We start from the raw sequence: 12,784 nt of genomic DNA, 5'->3' as shown, positions 1-12,784 counted from the left end.
CCCGGCCGCCAGGCTGAGATCCTCCGCGGCGTTCCACCCTTCCGGCCCCGAGCTCTGTCCACCGCCTCCACCTTCCGCCCGGCGCCGGCTTTCGGCCCGACAGTCGCCGCGTTCCATCGCCGCGCGGCCCCTGCGGCGCTTGGGCCCGCAATGTCGGGCCCCAACGGGGACCTGGGCATGCCGGTGGAGGCGGACGCGGAAGGCGAGGACGATGGCTTCGGAGAAGCAGGTGACCCAGGGGGCTGGGAGGCGACCTCTGCTTTCCCAGGATGCGCTCCTGGTGGGGGGGGTCGGGGCCGGGATGGGGGCTTGAAAGGGACGAAGAGCCCGCCCCAGCTGGCCCCCAGTGGATCCCAGTTTGCAGGTGCTGTCTCGGATGCGGGGCGAGCTCCTGCGAGCGGGTCCCTGGAAACCACAGCGGTGACAGCTGTGGGTAAGCAGCTCCGTTTTCCATTTGGGGAAGCAGAGGCGGGTTCAGGCACACGCGCCAGTTTGGGCTTTGCTCCAGCCACTTCCTCAGCCCCCTGGGGAGACCGAGACACCTGAGGGGGCGGGGCCGACTTAGCCGGCTCGGCTTAGCAGGAGGGGCTGACCCGGTGGGCCCGGCTCTGCTGAGTCAGCATCCCCAGCCACCTGGCTTTGCGGGGTGGCCTCCTAGCCTTGCCAAATACAACCAGATTATAAAGCAGCCTTTTGCGGGCTTCAGAGTGCAGGCGTGGAGTGTGGAGGGAGAATGATCCGCTCCCTTCTCACCTTCTCCAGCCTCAGCTTCCTCACCTATAAAATTGGAATAATGAGTAGCGTCTCCTGACTGGGATGTATCAGGATTAAATGAAAAATGGTTGGAAAATGTTGGCCAGGCTCGGTGGCTCAGCCTGTAATCTCAGCGCCTTGGGAGGCCGAGGCGAGTGGATTGCCTGAGCCCGCGGGTTCGAGACTAGCCCGAGCAACTTGGCGGGACCTCGTTTCTACAAAAAATCAAAAATTAGCTGGGCATGGTAGCGCGCGCCTGTAGTTCCGGTTACTTGGAAGGCTGAGATGGATCACCTGAGCCCAGCACGTGGAGTGGCCGGGAGTGTGCCACTGCACTTCAGCCTGGGTGACAGAGACTCCAATTCAAAAAAAAAAAAATGTTGAGGTGACTGCGCGCAAGTGTTCAGTAAGTGGTTATGGTCATTTTTCTCTGTGGTGTACCATAGAGCGGGGTATTAACTTAGAGGGCGAGAATGGAGCAAGCTTTTTGTTTTGTAACAGCTTTATTGAGCTATAATTCACATCCAATACAACTTACCCACTTAAACGTGTACAATCCAGTGGGTTTTTGTAGATTCACAGAGCTGTGCATCCAGCGGCACAGCAGTTCTAGAACATTTTTGTCCCCCAGGGTCTGCTTTGAATAAAGAGGTGGAGACCTCCCACTGGGGTAAGTGGTGGGCAGCTAAGTTTGCTTTGGGCATTGCTGGTGAACGGTGGCCAGATGTGTGTAGTCACTGTGGTACCCGTGGTGGGAACATCAGGAAGGGCCTCCCAGGTGGTCACTTTGAGTAGATGTTGGCAGATAGGACTTAGAATGGGGGAAGGAGGGTGTCCCGGACAGAAGCAAAGGCTTGGACCTGAGAGTACCCTTGACACAGATAACACCTGACTGGAAGTGGAGACACCTGCCTCCCCCTTCTCTTCTCCCAACTTGTGTCCCATGACACAGAATGCGAAACGTTGATAATAACAACCATGTATTAAGTACTTGCTCGGCCAGACCCCATCTGAGCTCTTGATATACCTGGATCCTTACAGCAACCCAGTTCTTACCCCCTTTTCCAGAAAGGTGCCATAACTTGTTGGGATAGAACTCAAACCCAAGTGCCCCTGAGCCCCAACTCTGAGTCCTTCTGTCTTTGTCACCAACCGGCTGGAGGACCCTGGGGAGGTTCCTTCCTTCTTAGGCCTCGGTTTCCCCAGCTAAGTGCAACCACCAGGAGGTTGAACTTTAAGATTCAGATTTCTGGGATTCTGTCCTCTGTGAGGGGGCTGTCTTGGGTGACAGGTGCCCTTCCCTGGGGACACAGGCACATTTGCACCCATATGCCACATACTCCTCAGACCTTGGGCTCCTCTAGCCTCCACTGGCTGCATCCCCGTTGGTCCCAAGCTGGCAGCTGAGTGTGTCTGAGTCATGGGCTGGCTCAGAACTGGGTCCCGCAGTGGGCACAGGCCCAGCCCTTGGATCCTAAGGGACACTGTGTTGCTGAGAGGCAGGTCAGGAGTGGTCATGGGGGAGGAAGGGATGGTTTCCGGTGGAGCCCAAGGAAGGCTCCTTGGAGGAGTCGTTTTGTGCTCTGGTCCTTGAAGGGTTGTTGGGGTGGAAGCATTCTGGGTGGTAGGGATGGGTTGACAACGGCAGGGAGTGGAGCCAAGGCAGAGCCTTCATTCATTCACTCACTCACTCATTCCACAGATGCTCATTGTGTGACAGTGAGGGCACTGGAGAGACAGCAGCAAACACAAGACCATTCACCTCTTGTGGGGCTTCACAGTCAAGTGGGAGACACAGGCTGGCCCAGCAGTAGATCCTAAGCATGAGGGCCATGGAGTCGGGGGGGGAACTGGGGTCAGGATAGAGGCCCCATCCTGTCTGGGGCACTGAGAGGACTCCCCGTGGTGACATCCACACTGAGACTTGGAGGATGAGTGAGACTCATCCAGGAAGAGAGGAGGGAAGGAAGACAGGAGGACCCAGCATATTCCAGGCAGAGGCGGCAGCATGTTCAAAGGGCCTGAGGTAGGCAAAGGAAGGTATGAGAGGGGAGAAAGGCAGCGGCAGGGGAGATGGGGCTGGAGAGGCGAGTCTGCTGGGTGCTTCATCCTGAGCGCAGAGAGAGCCATGCAGAGACCTTGACTGCCGACACAGGAACAGGGGCTCTGGCTTTTGGGCGGCTACTAAAGGGAGTACACAGACTTGGCACCTGGCAGGACTTCCCAGGCAGGATACTGGCTGACCATCCTGTGACAACCCTAACCTAGAGAAAAGGATAGTGGGCCAAGCACAGTAGCTCATGCCTGTAATCACAGCACTTTGGGAGGTGGAGGCAAGAGGTTTGCTTGACCCCAGGGTTTCGAGACCAGCCTGGGCAACTTGGCGAAACCTCGTCTCTACAATAAATCAAAAACTTAGCCGGACATGGTGGTGTGTGCCTGGAGTCCCAGCTACTGAGGAGACTGAAGCAAGAGGATTGCTTGAGCCCAGGAGGTTAAGGCTGTGATGGTTGTGAGCATGCCACTGCACTTCAGCCCGGGCGACAGAGTGAGACCCCAACTCAAAAAAAAAAAAAAAGAAAAGGATGGCATACTAAGGTATTATGACTGCCAAGCTGTTTCTCTTTTGATATTTACCCACTTTCCAGGTGGCGACACTGAGGCTCAGGAGGGGTAGGGACTTGCCCAGAGCCCCTTTGGAGGCAGGCTAGCAGACAGTCACGGGGGTGGGGTGTCTGTAAGCCCTGAGGAGACCCGGGACTTGGGCTCTGTCTTTCCCCTGCCTCCAGAATACGCTGCCATCAACTCCATGCTGGACCAGATCAACTCGTGCCTGGACCACCTGGAGGAAAAGAACGACCACCTCCACGCCCGCCTCCAGGAGCTGCTGGAGTCCAACCGGCAGACACGCCTCGAGTTCCAACAGCAGCTTGGGGAGGCCCCCAGCGATGCCAGCCCCTAGGCTCCAGGGCCCCCGGTCAGGCCTCAGCCTTCCTGTGCTGGGCTCTGGCCTGGGCACTCCCACTCTGGCTTAGATACCTCCTCAAAGGCTGGCTTTCAGAGTCCCCTGGTGGGTCTGTCCACCTGGCCACCCTTCTGGCAGTCCCCTTGGCCTGCCTGGGCCAGCCCCCACTAACTGCATCCCTTCTGGGGGATGGGGGTCGGCCTGCGACTACCCTCTTGTTGCCTGCCCTACTCTTAGGCCCTGCCCAGGCCTGAGTGACCACATTAAACGGGTCTCCCACACCACTGTGCCTCTCTCCTCTATCCCAGGGTGAGGGCCCCGGTGGGGCTGCTTGAGAGGAACACAGCCATCCGGGTGTTCAGGCACTGATCACGCAGTGGCGACTCAGGGACCAGGTGGTGGGGCTGGGCGGGGTTCTTGGCTGCCTTGTATTTCTGCACACAGAGGGTACAGGTGAGATCTGGGGTTTCTCTCCACGTGGTATATTCCTGCCCAGCAGCCCAGCTGAGGCTGTCGAACATGCTGTGTGGCCCTATGGGATGCTCTCAGCCTATCTGGGTACTAAGGCCTTTCACCAAGACAGCCAACACCAAGACATGCTGTACAACCTTGGCATTGCCACTCATTTTTGCCCTATCCCCCTAGCTAGCCAATAACAGGGTTGGTCTGGTTGTTTACATCTGAAGGGCTTTTTTTTTTTTTTTTGATTCAGGGTCTCTGTCCCCCAGGCTGGAGTGCAGTGGCACAGTCATAGTTCACCACAGCCTCGAACTCCTGGGCTCAGGTGATCCTTCCGCCTCAGCCTCCTGAGTAGCTGGGACTACAGGTGGCTGCCACCATGCTTGGCTAATTTTTTTTTTGTAGAGGTGGGATTTCACTATGTTGCCCAGGCTGGTCTGGAACTCCCAGCCTCAAGCAATCCTCACGTTTCAGGCTACCAAAGTGCTGGGATTATAGGCATGAGCCATCTATAAGGCCTCTAAGGGTCTTACGAATGTGGAAATAGCAGAAGAGCCAACTCAGCCTGGGCCCCACTTGCTGATGATTCATCTTAGGGTCACCTGGCCAAGAGGACGGCACCCCTGTGAGTCAACTAGGAACTGAGAACCAGCAGGCTTGAGCAGCAAGGATCTCCACTCCTGCTCCTCCATAGGGTGCAGCTAGAGAGACTGGCCACACTGGGGTCCCACAGCTCAAGCCCAGGGTCAAATCCTGGCCACTTGCCAGCTGTGTGGCCTTTAGTAGTCACTTGGCCTTGCTAGGCTTCAGTTTCTTCATCTGTAATGTGGGGATAATAAGACTGCCTCCTAAGGTCATTGTGAAGGTTAAATAAGATTGTACTTGAAGGTACTTTCCTAGCCCTGATACATTATTAAGAGGAAAACTGGGCTAGGCATGGTGGCTCACGCCCATAATCCCAGCACTTTGGGAGGCCAAAGTGAGAGAACTGCCTGAGCCCATGGGTTCAAGACCAGCCTGGGCAACTTGTCGCGACCTCATCTCTACAAATAAATTAAAAAATTAACCAGGCATGGTGGTATATGCCTGTAGTCCCAGCATTTTGGGAGGCCGAGGCAAGAGGATTACCTGAGCTCAGGGGTTTGAGACCAGCCTGAGCAACATGGTGAGACCTCATCTCTACAATAAATAAAAAAATCAGCCAGGTGTGGTGGTACATGCCTGTGGTTCCAGCTACTTGGAAGGTTGAGGCAGAAGGATGGCCTGAGCCTAGCAGGTTGAGGCTGTGGTAGCCGTGAGCGTGCCTCTGCATTCCAGCCTGGGTGACAGAGTGAGACACCAATACACACACACACACACAAAAAGAAAATTGGCCAGGCATGGTAGTTCATGCCTACAATTCCAGCTCTTGGGGAGGCCAAGGTGGGAGGACTGCTTGAGCCCAGGAGTTCAAGGCCAACCTGGGCAACATAGTGAGACCTTGTCTCCACAAAAAAATTTAAAAATTAGCCTGGCGTGGTGGCATGAACCTGTAGTCCCAGCTACTCGGAATCTGACAGGAAGATAGCCTAAGCCCAGGAGGTCGTGGCTGCAGTATGCCATGGTCATGCCACTGCCCTCCAACCTGGGAGACAGAGCGAGAACCCCCAAAAAAGGAAACTGAGGCTCAGAGAGGTGAAGTGCCTTGTGCTCCAGAGCGCCTGGTTGTCAGGGAGCCTGTCTTCAGTCTTCTGGTTCTGCCCTACATGTGCCCAGAGGGGCTGGGCGCCAGCTATCCTTCCCCTATCCACCCAGACAGAAGTGCTGGTGGGGGACGGCACAGCCAAACTACCTTCATTTATTGGATTCTGAGTGAAGCCACAAACCACACCAAAGTTTTCACGCAGACTCCTCAAAGCATCAACAGACCTGGCCCCAGGCAGGCTGAGCACAGGGAGGGCCCGCTACTAGGTTTTGAGGCGGGTGGAGCGCCGCGGATGGGGCTGGGAGGGTTGAGTCGTCACCTTGCTGGGGGTTTTGGCCGAGTCATGGGTGCTGGGCTGGGAAGGCGAGCGGCCACCAGAGGCGAACAGGGCAGTCAAGGCGTTGCGGGCGTTGATGGCGCACCGGCGGCTCACAGGCCGTGTGGTGGGGCTGGGTTTCTTGGCCGCCTTGTATTTCTGGACAAAGAGTGCAGGTGAGGTCAGGGCCTGTTCCCTCCAAGTGCCCCCTTGGCCAGCAGCTGCTTCCCCAGCTCCAGCCAAGACAGTGTCAGTGTGCCGTATGACCCTGTGCGATGCACTCAGCCTCTCTGGCCCAGGGCTCTGGAGCTGACAGCTGGGCCTTCAGCACCCCCAGAAGAGTGACAGAAAGAGCCCAGTCCCACCCTGGCTGATTTCTTCCCTGTTGCTGGAGCAGGCTGTTCCTGGGGGCCGAGGCCAAGCACAAGAGGGAGTCTGAGTCCCTGGGCAGGGGAAGGTGGGGTGGATGCCTGGCTCACCTGCAGGTTCTCAAAGTGGGCCAAGGACTTGCAGTGGGACAGCTGTGCCCCCGAGTTGCTGTGGTAGAACTTGTGGCAGATGCGACAGATGTAGCCCATCACCGGCACCAGGAAGTCCACGCCTGTGGGGTGGCAGGGCATGTGTTCACAGCCCGTCCAGCCAGGAACGCCATCTCCAGGCCATGTGCTCCCCTTCCCTCTCCCCTCTGGAGCCAAGGGCTGTGGCTTCTGTGGGGAGCTTGAGGCGGGGCCTTACCGTACGCAGTGTTGGGGCTGTAGGTCTCCGAGCCCTTCCACTCCTCTATGGAAATGTCTCTGGACCGCACCTAGAAACATGCAAGTGTGGGAGCAGATCGACTCCGGCCGGGGTCTGCAGGCCACCTGCACTCCTGAACACGCCATCCCGCTGACTTCCAGGAGGCTGTCAGTAGCGTTCTCTGAGCCTTTGCACATGCTGGTCCTGCTTCCTAGAGTGCCCTTCCCAATCTGCACTTTCTAGCTCTGCTCAATCAGCCCCCTCCTCCAGAGCAGCCGCAATCCATGTACCCAAAAGATCACATGTCATCATACTGAGTCCTCATGACAACCCTCTGTGGTTTTACATATGAGGAAATGGAAGCCCCAGGACATTAACTCACTTATCCAGGGTTGCATAGCTGGTTTGAGGAAGAGCCAGGAAGTGAACCCTAGTAAATTCAAGCCAGAGTTTCTACTCTTAACCGTGAGCCCCCTGCCAGCTCCCTGGGTTCCTACCCAGTACTGCAGTGAACTTGAACCTGGGAGTGAGTTTCAGGTGATCAAGGACCCCACGTCTCACTTACCAGACAAGAGACCCTTCCGGATGGGGCCATCAGACTCTAGCCATGTTGGCCCTCCCATGCCTAGCAGTGCCCGCCACCATTTACCAGGCCAAAAAAAAAAAGTGGCTTCTAAGAATGACAACTGGTGGGGTGCCGTGGCTCATACCCATAACCCAGCCCTTTGGGAGGCTGAGGTGGTAGGATTGCTTAAGTCCAGGAGTTCGAGATCAGCCTGGGCAACACAGCAAGACCTTGTCTCTACAAAAATAAAAATTAAATAAATTAGCTGGGTGTGGTGGCACATGCCTGTAGTCCCAGCTACTTGAGAGACTGAGTTGGGAGGATCACCTGAGCCCAGGAGGTTGAAGCTGTAGTAAGCTATGATCGTGCCACTGCACTCTGGCCTGGGCAACAGAGTGAGATCCCAACTTAAAATAATAACAATAATAATAATAAAACATAAACAACTGGGGCCTGCATTAGTGCCCTCAAATGCCAGCAGTGCCTGGCCCTGGGCCCTGGTGGGGTGAGGTCCCTCCTGGGCTGTGAGTTCAGCCTCCAGCCTGCCTCTCACACCCCTCCCCTCAGCACCTGCTTGCACAATTCCTCCTCAACCTCGATCTCTTCTTCTTCATCGTCCTCGTCATCCTCCTCTTCCTCATCGCCCTCAAAGCAACCCACAGCGTCTACCGTGATGAAGTGGTCCTCATCTTGGCCAGCGAGCTCCTTCTCCAGCGTCTTCAGCTGCCCAGGGAGTGGGCAAGGGACTCAGATCAGCTCTGGGTCGCCACAGGCCATGCCCTGCCCACCCAACCTGAGGGTCCCAACCCCTCTGGACCCACTATGAACTTGGGCTGGGATCAATCTCAACTTGCTGTGTGCCTTGGCCAAGGCTCTGTACCTCTCTGGGCCTGTGTCCTCTGAGGGAGCTGGGATTACCTCTTTGGCTTTGTCCTTGTGCCCCTGGGACTTCACGTGCTCCACAAACTTGCGAGGGGTCTTGAAGTAGCGGTTGCAGACAGTGCAGAATGGTCGTAGGGATTGTTTTGCGATCTGGGGAAAGGGTGACAGGCAGCATCCCCAGGAGTGAGCCCCCTGACTGGCAGCTGGGCAGTGCCCACTGAGAGCTCACCTCCCAATGGCAGGCCCGCCACATGTAATAACAGGCCGGGCTGTGCTCCACCACTGCACCAGAACATGGGAAAACTCATCTCTTCCCTGTGTGCATGGCTATGAGATGGAATGGCAGATGGCAACAGTGAGACAGGACAGACACAGAGGGAAGACAGGAGAAGCCTGGGCACAGCAGCTCATGCCTGTAATCCCAGCACTTTGGGAGGCTGAGGTGGGAGGATTACCTGAGCCCAGGAGTTCTAGACCAGCCTGGGCAACATAGCAAGACCTCATCTCTACAAAAAAATTAAAAAATTAAGGATTGAAAGTTGAGAGAAACTGCAGGGGTGGGGAAGGGAAGCGGGGAGGTGGGACTGACAGTCGATAACTGCCTGGGGAAGGGGGGGGCACACCTCATCAATAAGGGTAGCTGTACAGTGAATATTTGTATACCTAACCCTGAATTGTACCCCACAATTTTAAAATAAAAATTAAAAGAGGAAACAAACAAACAAACAAATCAAAAAATTAGCCGGGCATGATGGAATGCACCTGTAGTCCCAGCTACTCAGGAAGCTGAGGCAGGAGGATTGCCTGAGCCAGCAGTTCTAGACCAGCCTGGACCATGTAGCAGGACCTTGTCTCTACGAAAGTAAAAAAATTAGCTGGGCATGGTGGCTCATGCCTATTATCCCAGCACTTAGAGAGGATAAGATGGGAGGATTGCTGGAGCCCAGGAGTTTGAGACCAGCCTGGGCAGCATAGCGAGATCTTATCTCTGCAAAAAAATTTAAAAATTAGCCAGGTGTAGTGGTAGATGCCTGTAGCCCTAGATAGTCAGGAGGCTGAGGCAGGAGGATCATCTGGGCCAGAAGGTCAAGGCTGCAGTGAGCCATGGCACTCCAGCCTAGGTGACAGAGTGAGATCCCGACTTCCCCCACCCAAAAAAAAAAAAAAAAGCCGGGCTCAGTGGCTCAGCCTGTAATCCCACACCTTTGGGAGACTGAGGTGAGTGGATTGCCTGAGCCCGCGGGTTCGAGACCCGCCTGGGCAGCGAGACCTCATCTCTACAATAAAAATTAAAAAAATCAGCCGGGCGTGGTAGCGCATGCCTATAATTCCGGCTACTCGGATGGCTGAGGCGGAAGGATCGCTGGAGCCCAGCAGGCGAGGCTGCGGTGGCCAGGAGCGGCCACTGCACTCCAGTCTGGGCGACTGAGTTGAGACTCAACTCAAAAAAAAAAAAAAAAAAAAAAAGACAGGAGAGGGGACAGTGGCCCAAAGGATCCGCACTGTGAGTTACGGTTGCACAGAGACAAAGACTCACATTGACTCCCTGCTGCCCCCATGGACTCCCTCCTTCCCAGCCCTCGGCTTGGCAGCAGTGTGGGCAGGTGCCTCTGCAGCATGAAGTCCCTCATACCTTGTGGTCCTGTGTCCTGCGGTGTTGGATCAGGTCCCCCATGTAGTACACCTGGCAGGTATTGCACCAGCGCCTGGGCGGAGGCTCCCTGGATGACGACAATCAAAACAAGCACAAGGTGGCGCTATGCTCTGCTTGGCTCGACAGTAGCCCTTCCAGATTGCTCCGTAAATGTGATGCAATTCCAACAGGATCTTTTTTGGAAACTTAACAAAGTGGTTCTGAGGTTCCTCTGGATGAATACTTAAGCAAGAATCACCAAGGTAACTTTGGGGAAAGGGGAGGTGTGATGACATTTAGAAGCATTTGGGATACCAGCCATTAAAATGAAAACCATGCCAGTGCAGTGGCTCAAGCCTATAATCCCAACACTTTGGGAGGTGGAGGCGAGAGGATTTCCTGAGCCCAGGGGTTCGAGACCAGCCTGGGCAACTTGGTGAGCCCTTATCTCCACAATAAATAAAAAAATTAGCTGGGTGTGGTAGCACGCACCTGTAGTTCCAGCTACTTGGAAGGCTGAGGCAGAAGGATCACCTGAGCACAGCAGGCCAAGGCTGCAGTGGCCATGAGCGTGCCACTGCACTCCAGCCTGGGGCCAGGAGTTTGAGACTAGCATGGGCAACAAAGTGAGAACTCATCTCTACAAAAATAGAAAAATTAGCTGGGTGTGGTCATGCACACCCAGCTGCAGTCCCAGCTACTCGGGTGAGGCAAGAGATCATTTGAGCCCAGGAGCTTAACCTATGGTGAGCTATGATTGTGTTCCTGCACTCCAGCCTGAGCAACAGAGACCATGACTCAGAAAAAGAAAAAAATCAAAATTGTAAAAGGAGTGGGCAACTATTACATAATCCTGGGTTGGGGAGTAATTTTCTACATATAACATGAAAACCAGACATCACGAAGGAAAAAAAATGGATAGAGCTGATTGCATAAAAATTTTAAAGTTCTACACATTGAAAAATGTCACAAAAAAATTAAAAAGTAAACAAACATCTGAGACAAGGGCTATGTTATCACAGGCCAGAGTGTATCCTTTAAAAACAAAAAAATATGTGTAAAATGTGTTATGAGTCAGTGAAAATAAGGTCTTTCTATAAAATATGCAAATACACAATTTTTCTTTGTCTTTCTGAGTCAGGGTCTCACTCTCGACTAGGCTGAAGTGCGGTGGCAGGAGCACGCTTACTGCAGCCCTGACTTCCTGGCCTCAAGTGATCCTTCTGTCTCAGCTTCACCAGTAGCTGGGACTACAGGTGTGCACCACCATCCCCAGCTAATTTTCTGACTTTTCATAGAGACAAGTTCTTGCTATGTTGCCCAGGCTGGCCATGTACTCCTGGGTTCAAGAAATCCTCTCGCCTCAGTCTCTCAAAGTGCTGAGACTACAGGCATGAGCCGCCATGCCTGGCCTGCAAATACACAATTTTTCATACATATTAAGGAGCATACAACCCACGTGACCATTGACATAGCCCCGGTACAAACCCTGCTGTGGAGGGCATGAAAAGTGCTCGCCTACATCATGTGTCATGATTCTAATTTTTATTTTTATTTATTTATTTATTTGAGTTGGAATCTCACTCTGTCGCCCAGACTGGAGTGCAGTGGCACACTCCCGGGCACCGCAGCCTCGACCCGCTGGGCTCCAGCGATCCTTCCGCCTCAGCCTTCCTAGTAGCTGGAACTACAGGCATGCGCAACCACGCCCAGCTAATTTTTTTATTTATTGTAGAGATGAGGTCTGCTAAGTTGCCCAGGCAGGTCTCGAACCTGTGGGCTCAGGCAAATCCAGTCACCTCAGCCTCCCAAAGCACAGGATTACAGGCTGAGCCACCAAGCCCAGCTTCTAATTTTTATTTTTAAGGACTATATAAACCCAGAAAGGATCAAGGGAAGAACTAGGCCAAAATGTAAACAGCATTTATCTCTGGGCAACAGGATTATGGGAGATTTTTATCTTCTTGTGTGTCTGTGTTCTTGTATTTTTAAAATGTTATGTTTACTTATATTTGAGACAGGGTCTCACTCTGTCACTCTAGCTGGAGTGCAGTGGAACAATCAGAGCCCATCACGGCTTCAACCTCCTGGGCTCAGGTGACCCTTTCACCTCAGCCTCCTGAGTAGCTGGAACTACAGATGTGCATACTATGCCCAGCTATTTTTTAAAAAATTATTTTGTAGAGACAAGGTCCAGCTATGATGCCCAGGCTGGTCTCAAACTCCTGGGCTCATAATCCTCCCACTTCCACCCTCCCAAAGTTCTGGGATTACAGGCATGAGCCACCACGCTCGGCCTAATTTTTATTTTTAAAGACAGTATAAACCCAGAAAGGATCAAGGGAAGAAGTAGGCCAAAATGTAAACAGAGTTTATCTCTGGGCAATGGGATTATGGGTGATTTTTATCTTCTTGTGTGTCTGTGTTCTTATATTTTTAAAATGTTATATAATGAATGAATTGATTTTATTTAAAAAAATGTTTCTAGTCAAAAAGGTAAAACAGTGAGAGTACCAAGTTTTAGGGTTTAGGGACACTTACTGTCCTCAGTAAAATCTTCTTGATACTCCTGCAAACAGCAAAATCAGACCTCAAATCAGCTTACTCCAGAGGGTGGCATTACTGGAGAATTTTAAAGACGTTTTTGTCAAGTTTGATTTTTTTACATGCACTCTGGCACCTTTGTAATACAAAAACACAACAAATGAAGAAAGAGATTGGGGAAGGGACCTGGTCATTAAGGAAGTGGACAGACTGTGCCAGTGTCATGCCCGAGGCTGCTCAGAAATGGC

At 53.4% G+C, this 12,784-nt stretch overlaps 2 protein-coding genes across 9 annotated transcripts in view; one reads left to right on the top strand and one right to left on the bottom strand.

Annotated features, from left to right (window-relative positions):
• Positions 1 to 7: 7 nt before the first annotated feature.
• On the top strand, positions 8 to 4,002 carry CUNH9orf16 (chromosome unknown C9orf16 homolog). 2 transcript variants are annotated; one of them, XM_021710488.1, is made up of 3 exons: positions 9 to 229; positions 365 to 433; positions 3,543 to 4,002. In XM_021710488.1, exons 1-3 carry the CDS (start codon positions 151 to 153, stop codon positions 3,713 to 3,715), a joined length of 321 nt encoding a protein of 106 aa, XP_021566163.1. In that variant the 5' UTR covers positions 9 to 150; the 3' UTR covers positions 3,716 to 4,002. The 2 variants fall into 2 exon arrangements, with proteins under 2 accessions (XP_008052367.1, XP_021566163.1); XM_008054176.1 differs by lacking the exon at positions 365 to 433 and having other exon boundaries at positions 8 to 229.
• Positions 1,232 to 12,784, bottom strand: part of CIZ1 (CDKN1A interacting zinc finger protein 1) — a 27,227-nt gene continuing 15,674 nt past the window's right edge. For 5 of the 7 annotated variants that reach the window (XM_008054172.2, XM_021710485.1, XM_008054173.2 and 2 more), the window contains 6 exons: positions 9,993 to 10,080; positions 8,396 to 8,509; positions 8,048 to 8,200; positions 6,913 to 6,982; positions 6,657 to 6,778; positions 5,994 to 6,336 (listed from right to left, as the gene is read on the bottom strand). In XM_008054172.2, coding sequence (XP_008052363.1) covers positions 6,124 to 6,336; positions 6,657 to 6,778; positions 6,913 to 6,982; positions 8,048 to 8,200; positions 8,396 to 8,509; positions 9,993 to 10,080 — 760 coding nt within the window. In that variant the 3' untranslated portion in view covers positions 5,994 to 6,123. Of the gene's footprint in view, positions 2,775 to 5,993; positions 6,337 to 6,656; positions 6,779 to 6,912; positions 6,983 to 8,047; positions 8,201 to 8,395; positions 8,510 to 8,620; positions 8,687 to 9,992; positions 10,081 to 12,784 lie in introns of those variants that run through there. The other 2 variants (XM_021710484.1, XM_021710483.1) reach the window with 2 other exon arrangements.

This window comes from Carlito syrichta, unplaced genomic scaffold (genome assembly GCF_000164805.1).
Source record: "Carlito syrichta isolate Samal-C Ts95f unplaced genomic scaffold, Tarsius_syrichta-2.0.1 Scaffold289188, whole genome shotgun sequence".
NCBI lineage: Eukaryota > Metazoa > Chordata > Mammalia > Primates > Tarsiidae > Carlito > Carlito syrichta.
This window is presented reverse-complemented; position numbering and strand designations above follow the sequence as displayed.

Excerpts from the sequence above, each read along its gene's own strand:
- CUNH9orf16 (XM_021710488.1), top strand. The coding sequence starts at position 151 with ATGTCGGGCCCCAACGGGGACCTGGGCATGCCGGTGGAGGCGGACGCG. Across the intron at positions 230-364 it reads CGATGGCTTCGGAGAAGCAG|GTGCTGTCTCGGATGCGGGG; the intron begins GTGACCCAGGGG and ends CCCAGTTTGCAG. Across the intron at positions 434-3,542 it reads CACAGCGGTGACAGCTGTGG|AATACGCTGCCATCAACTCC; the intron begins GTAAGCAGCTCC and ends CCCTGCCTCCAG.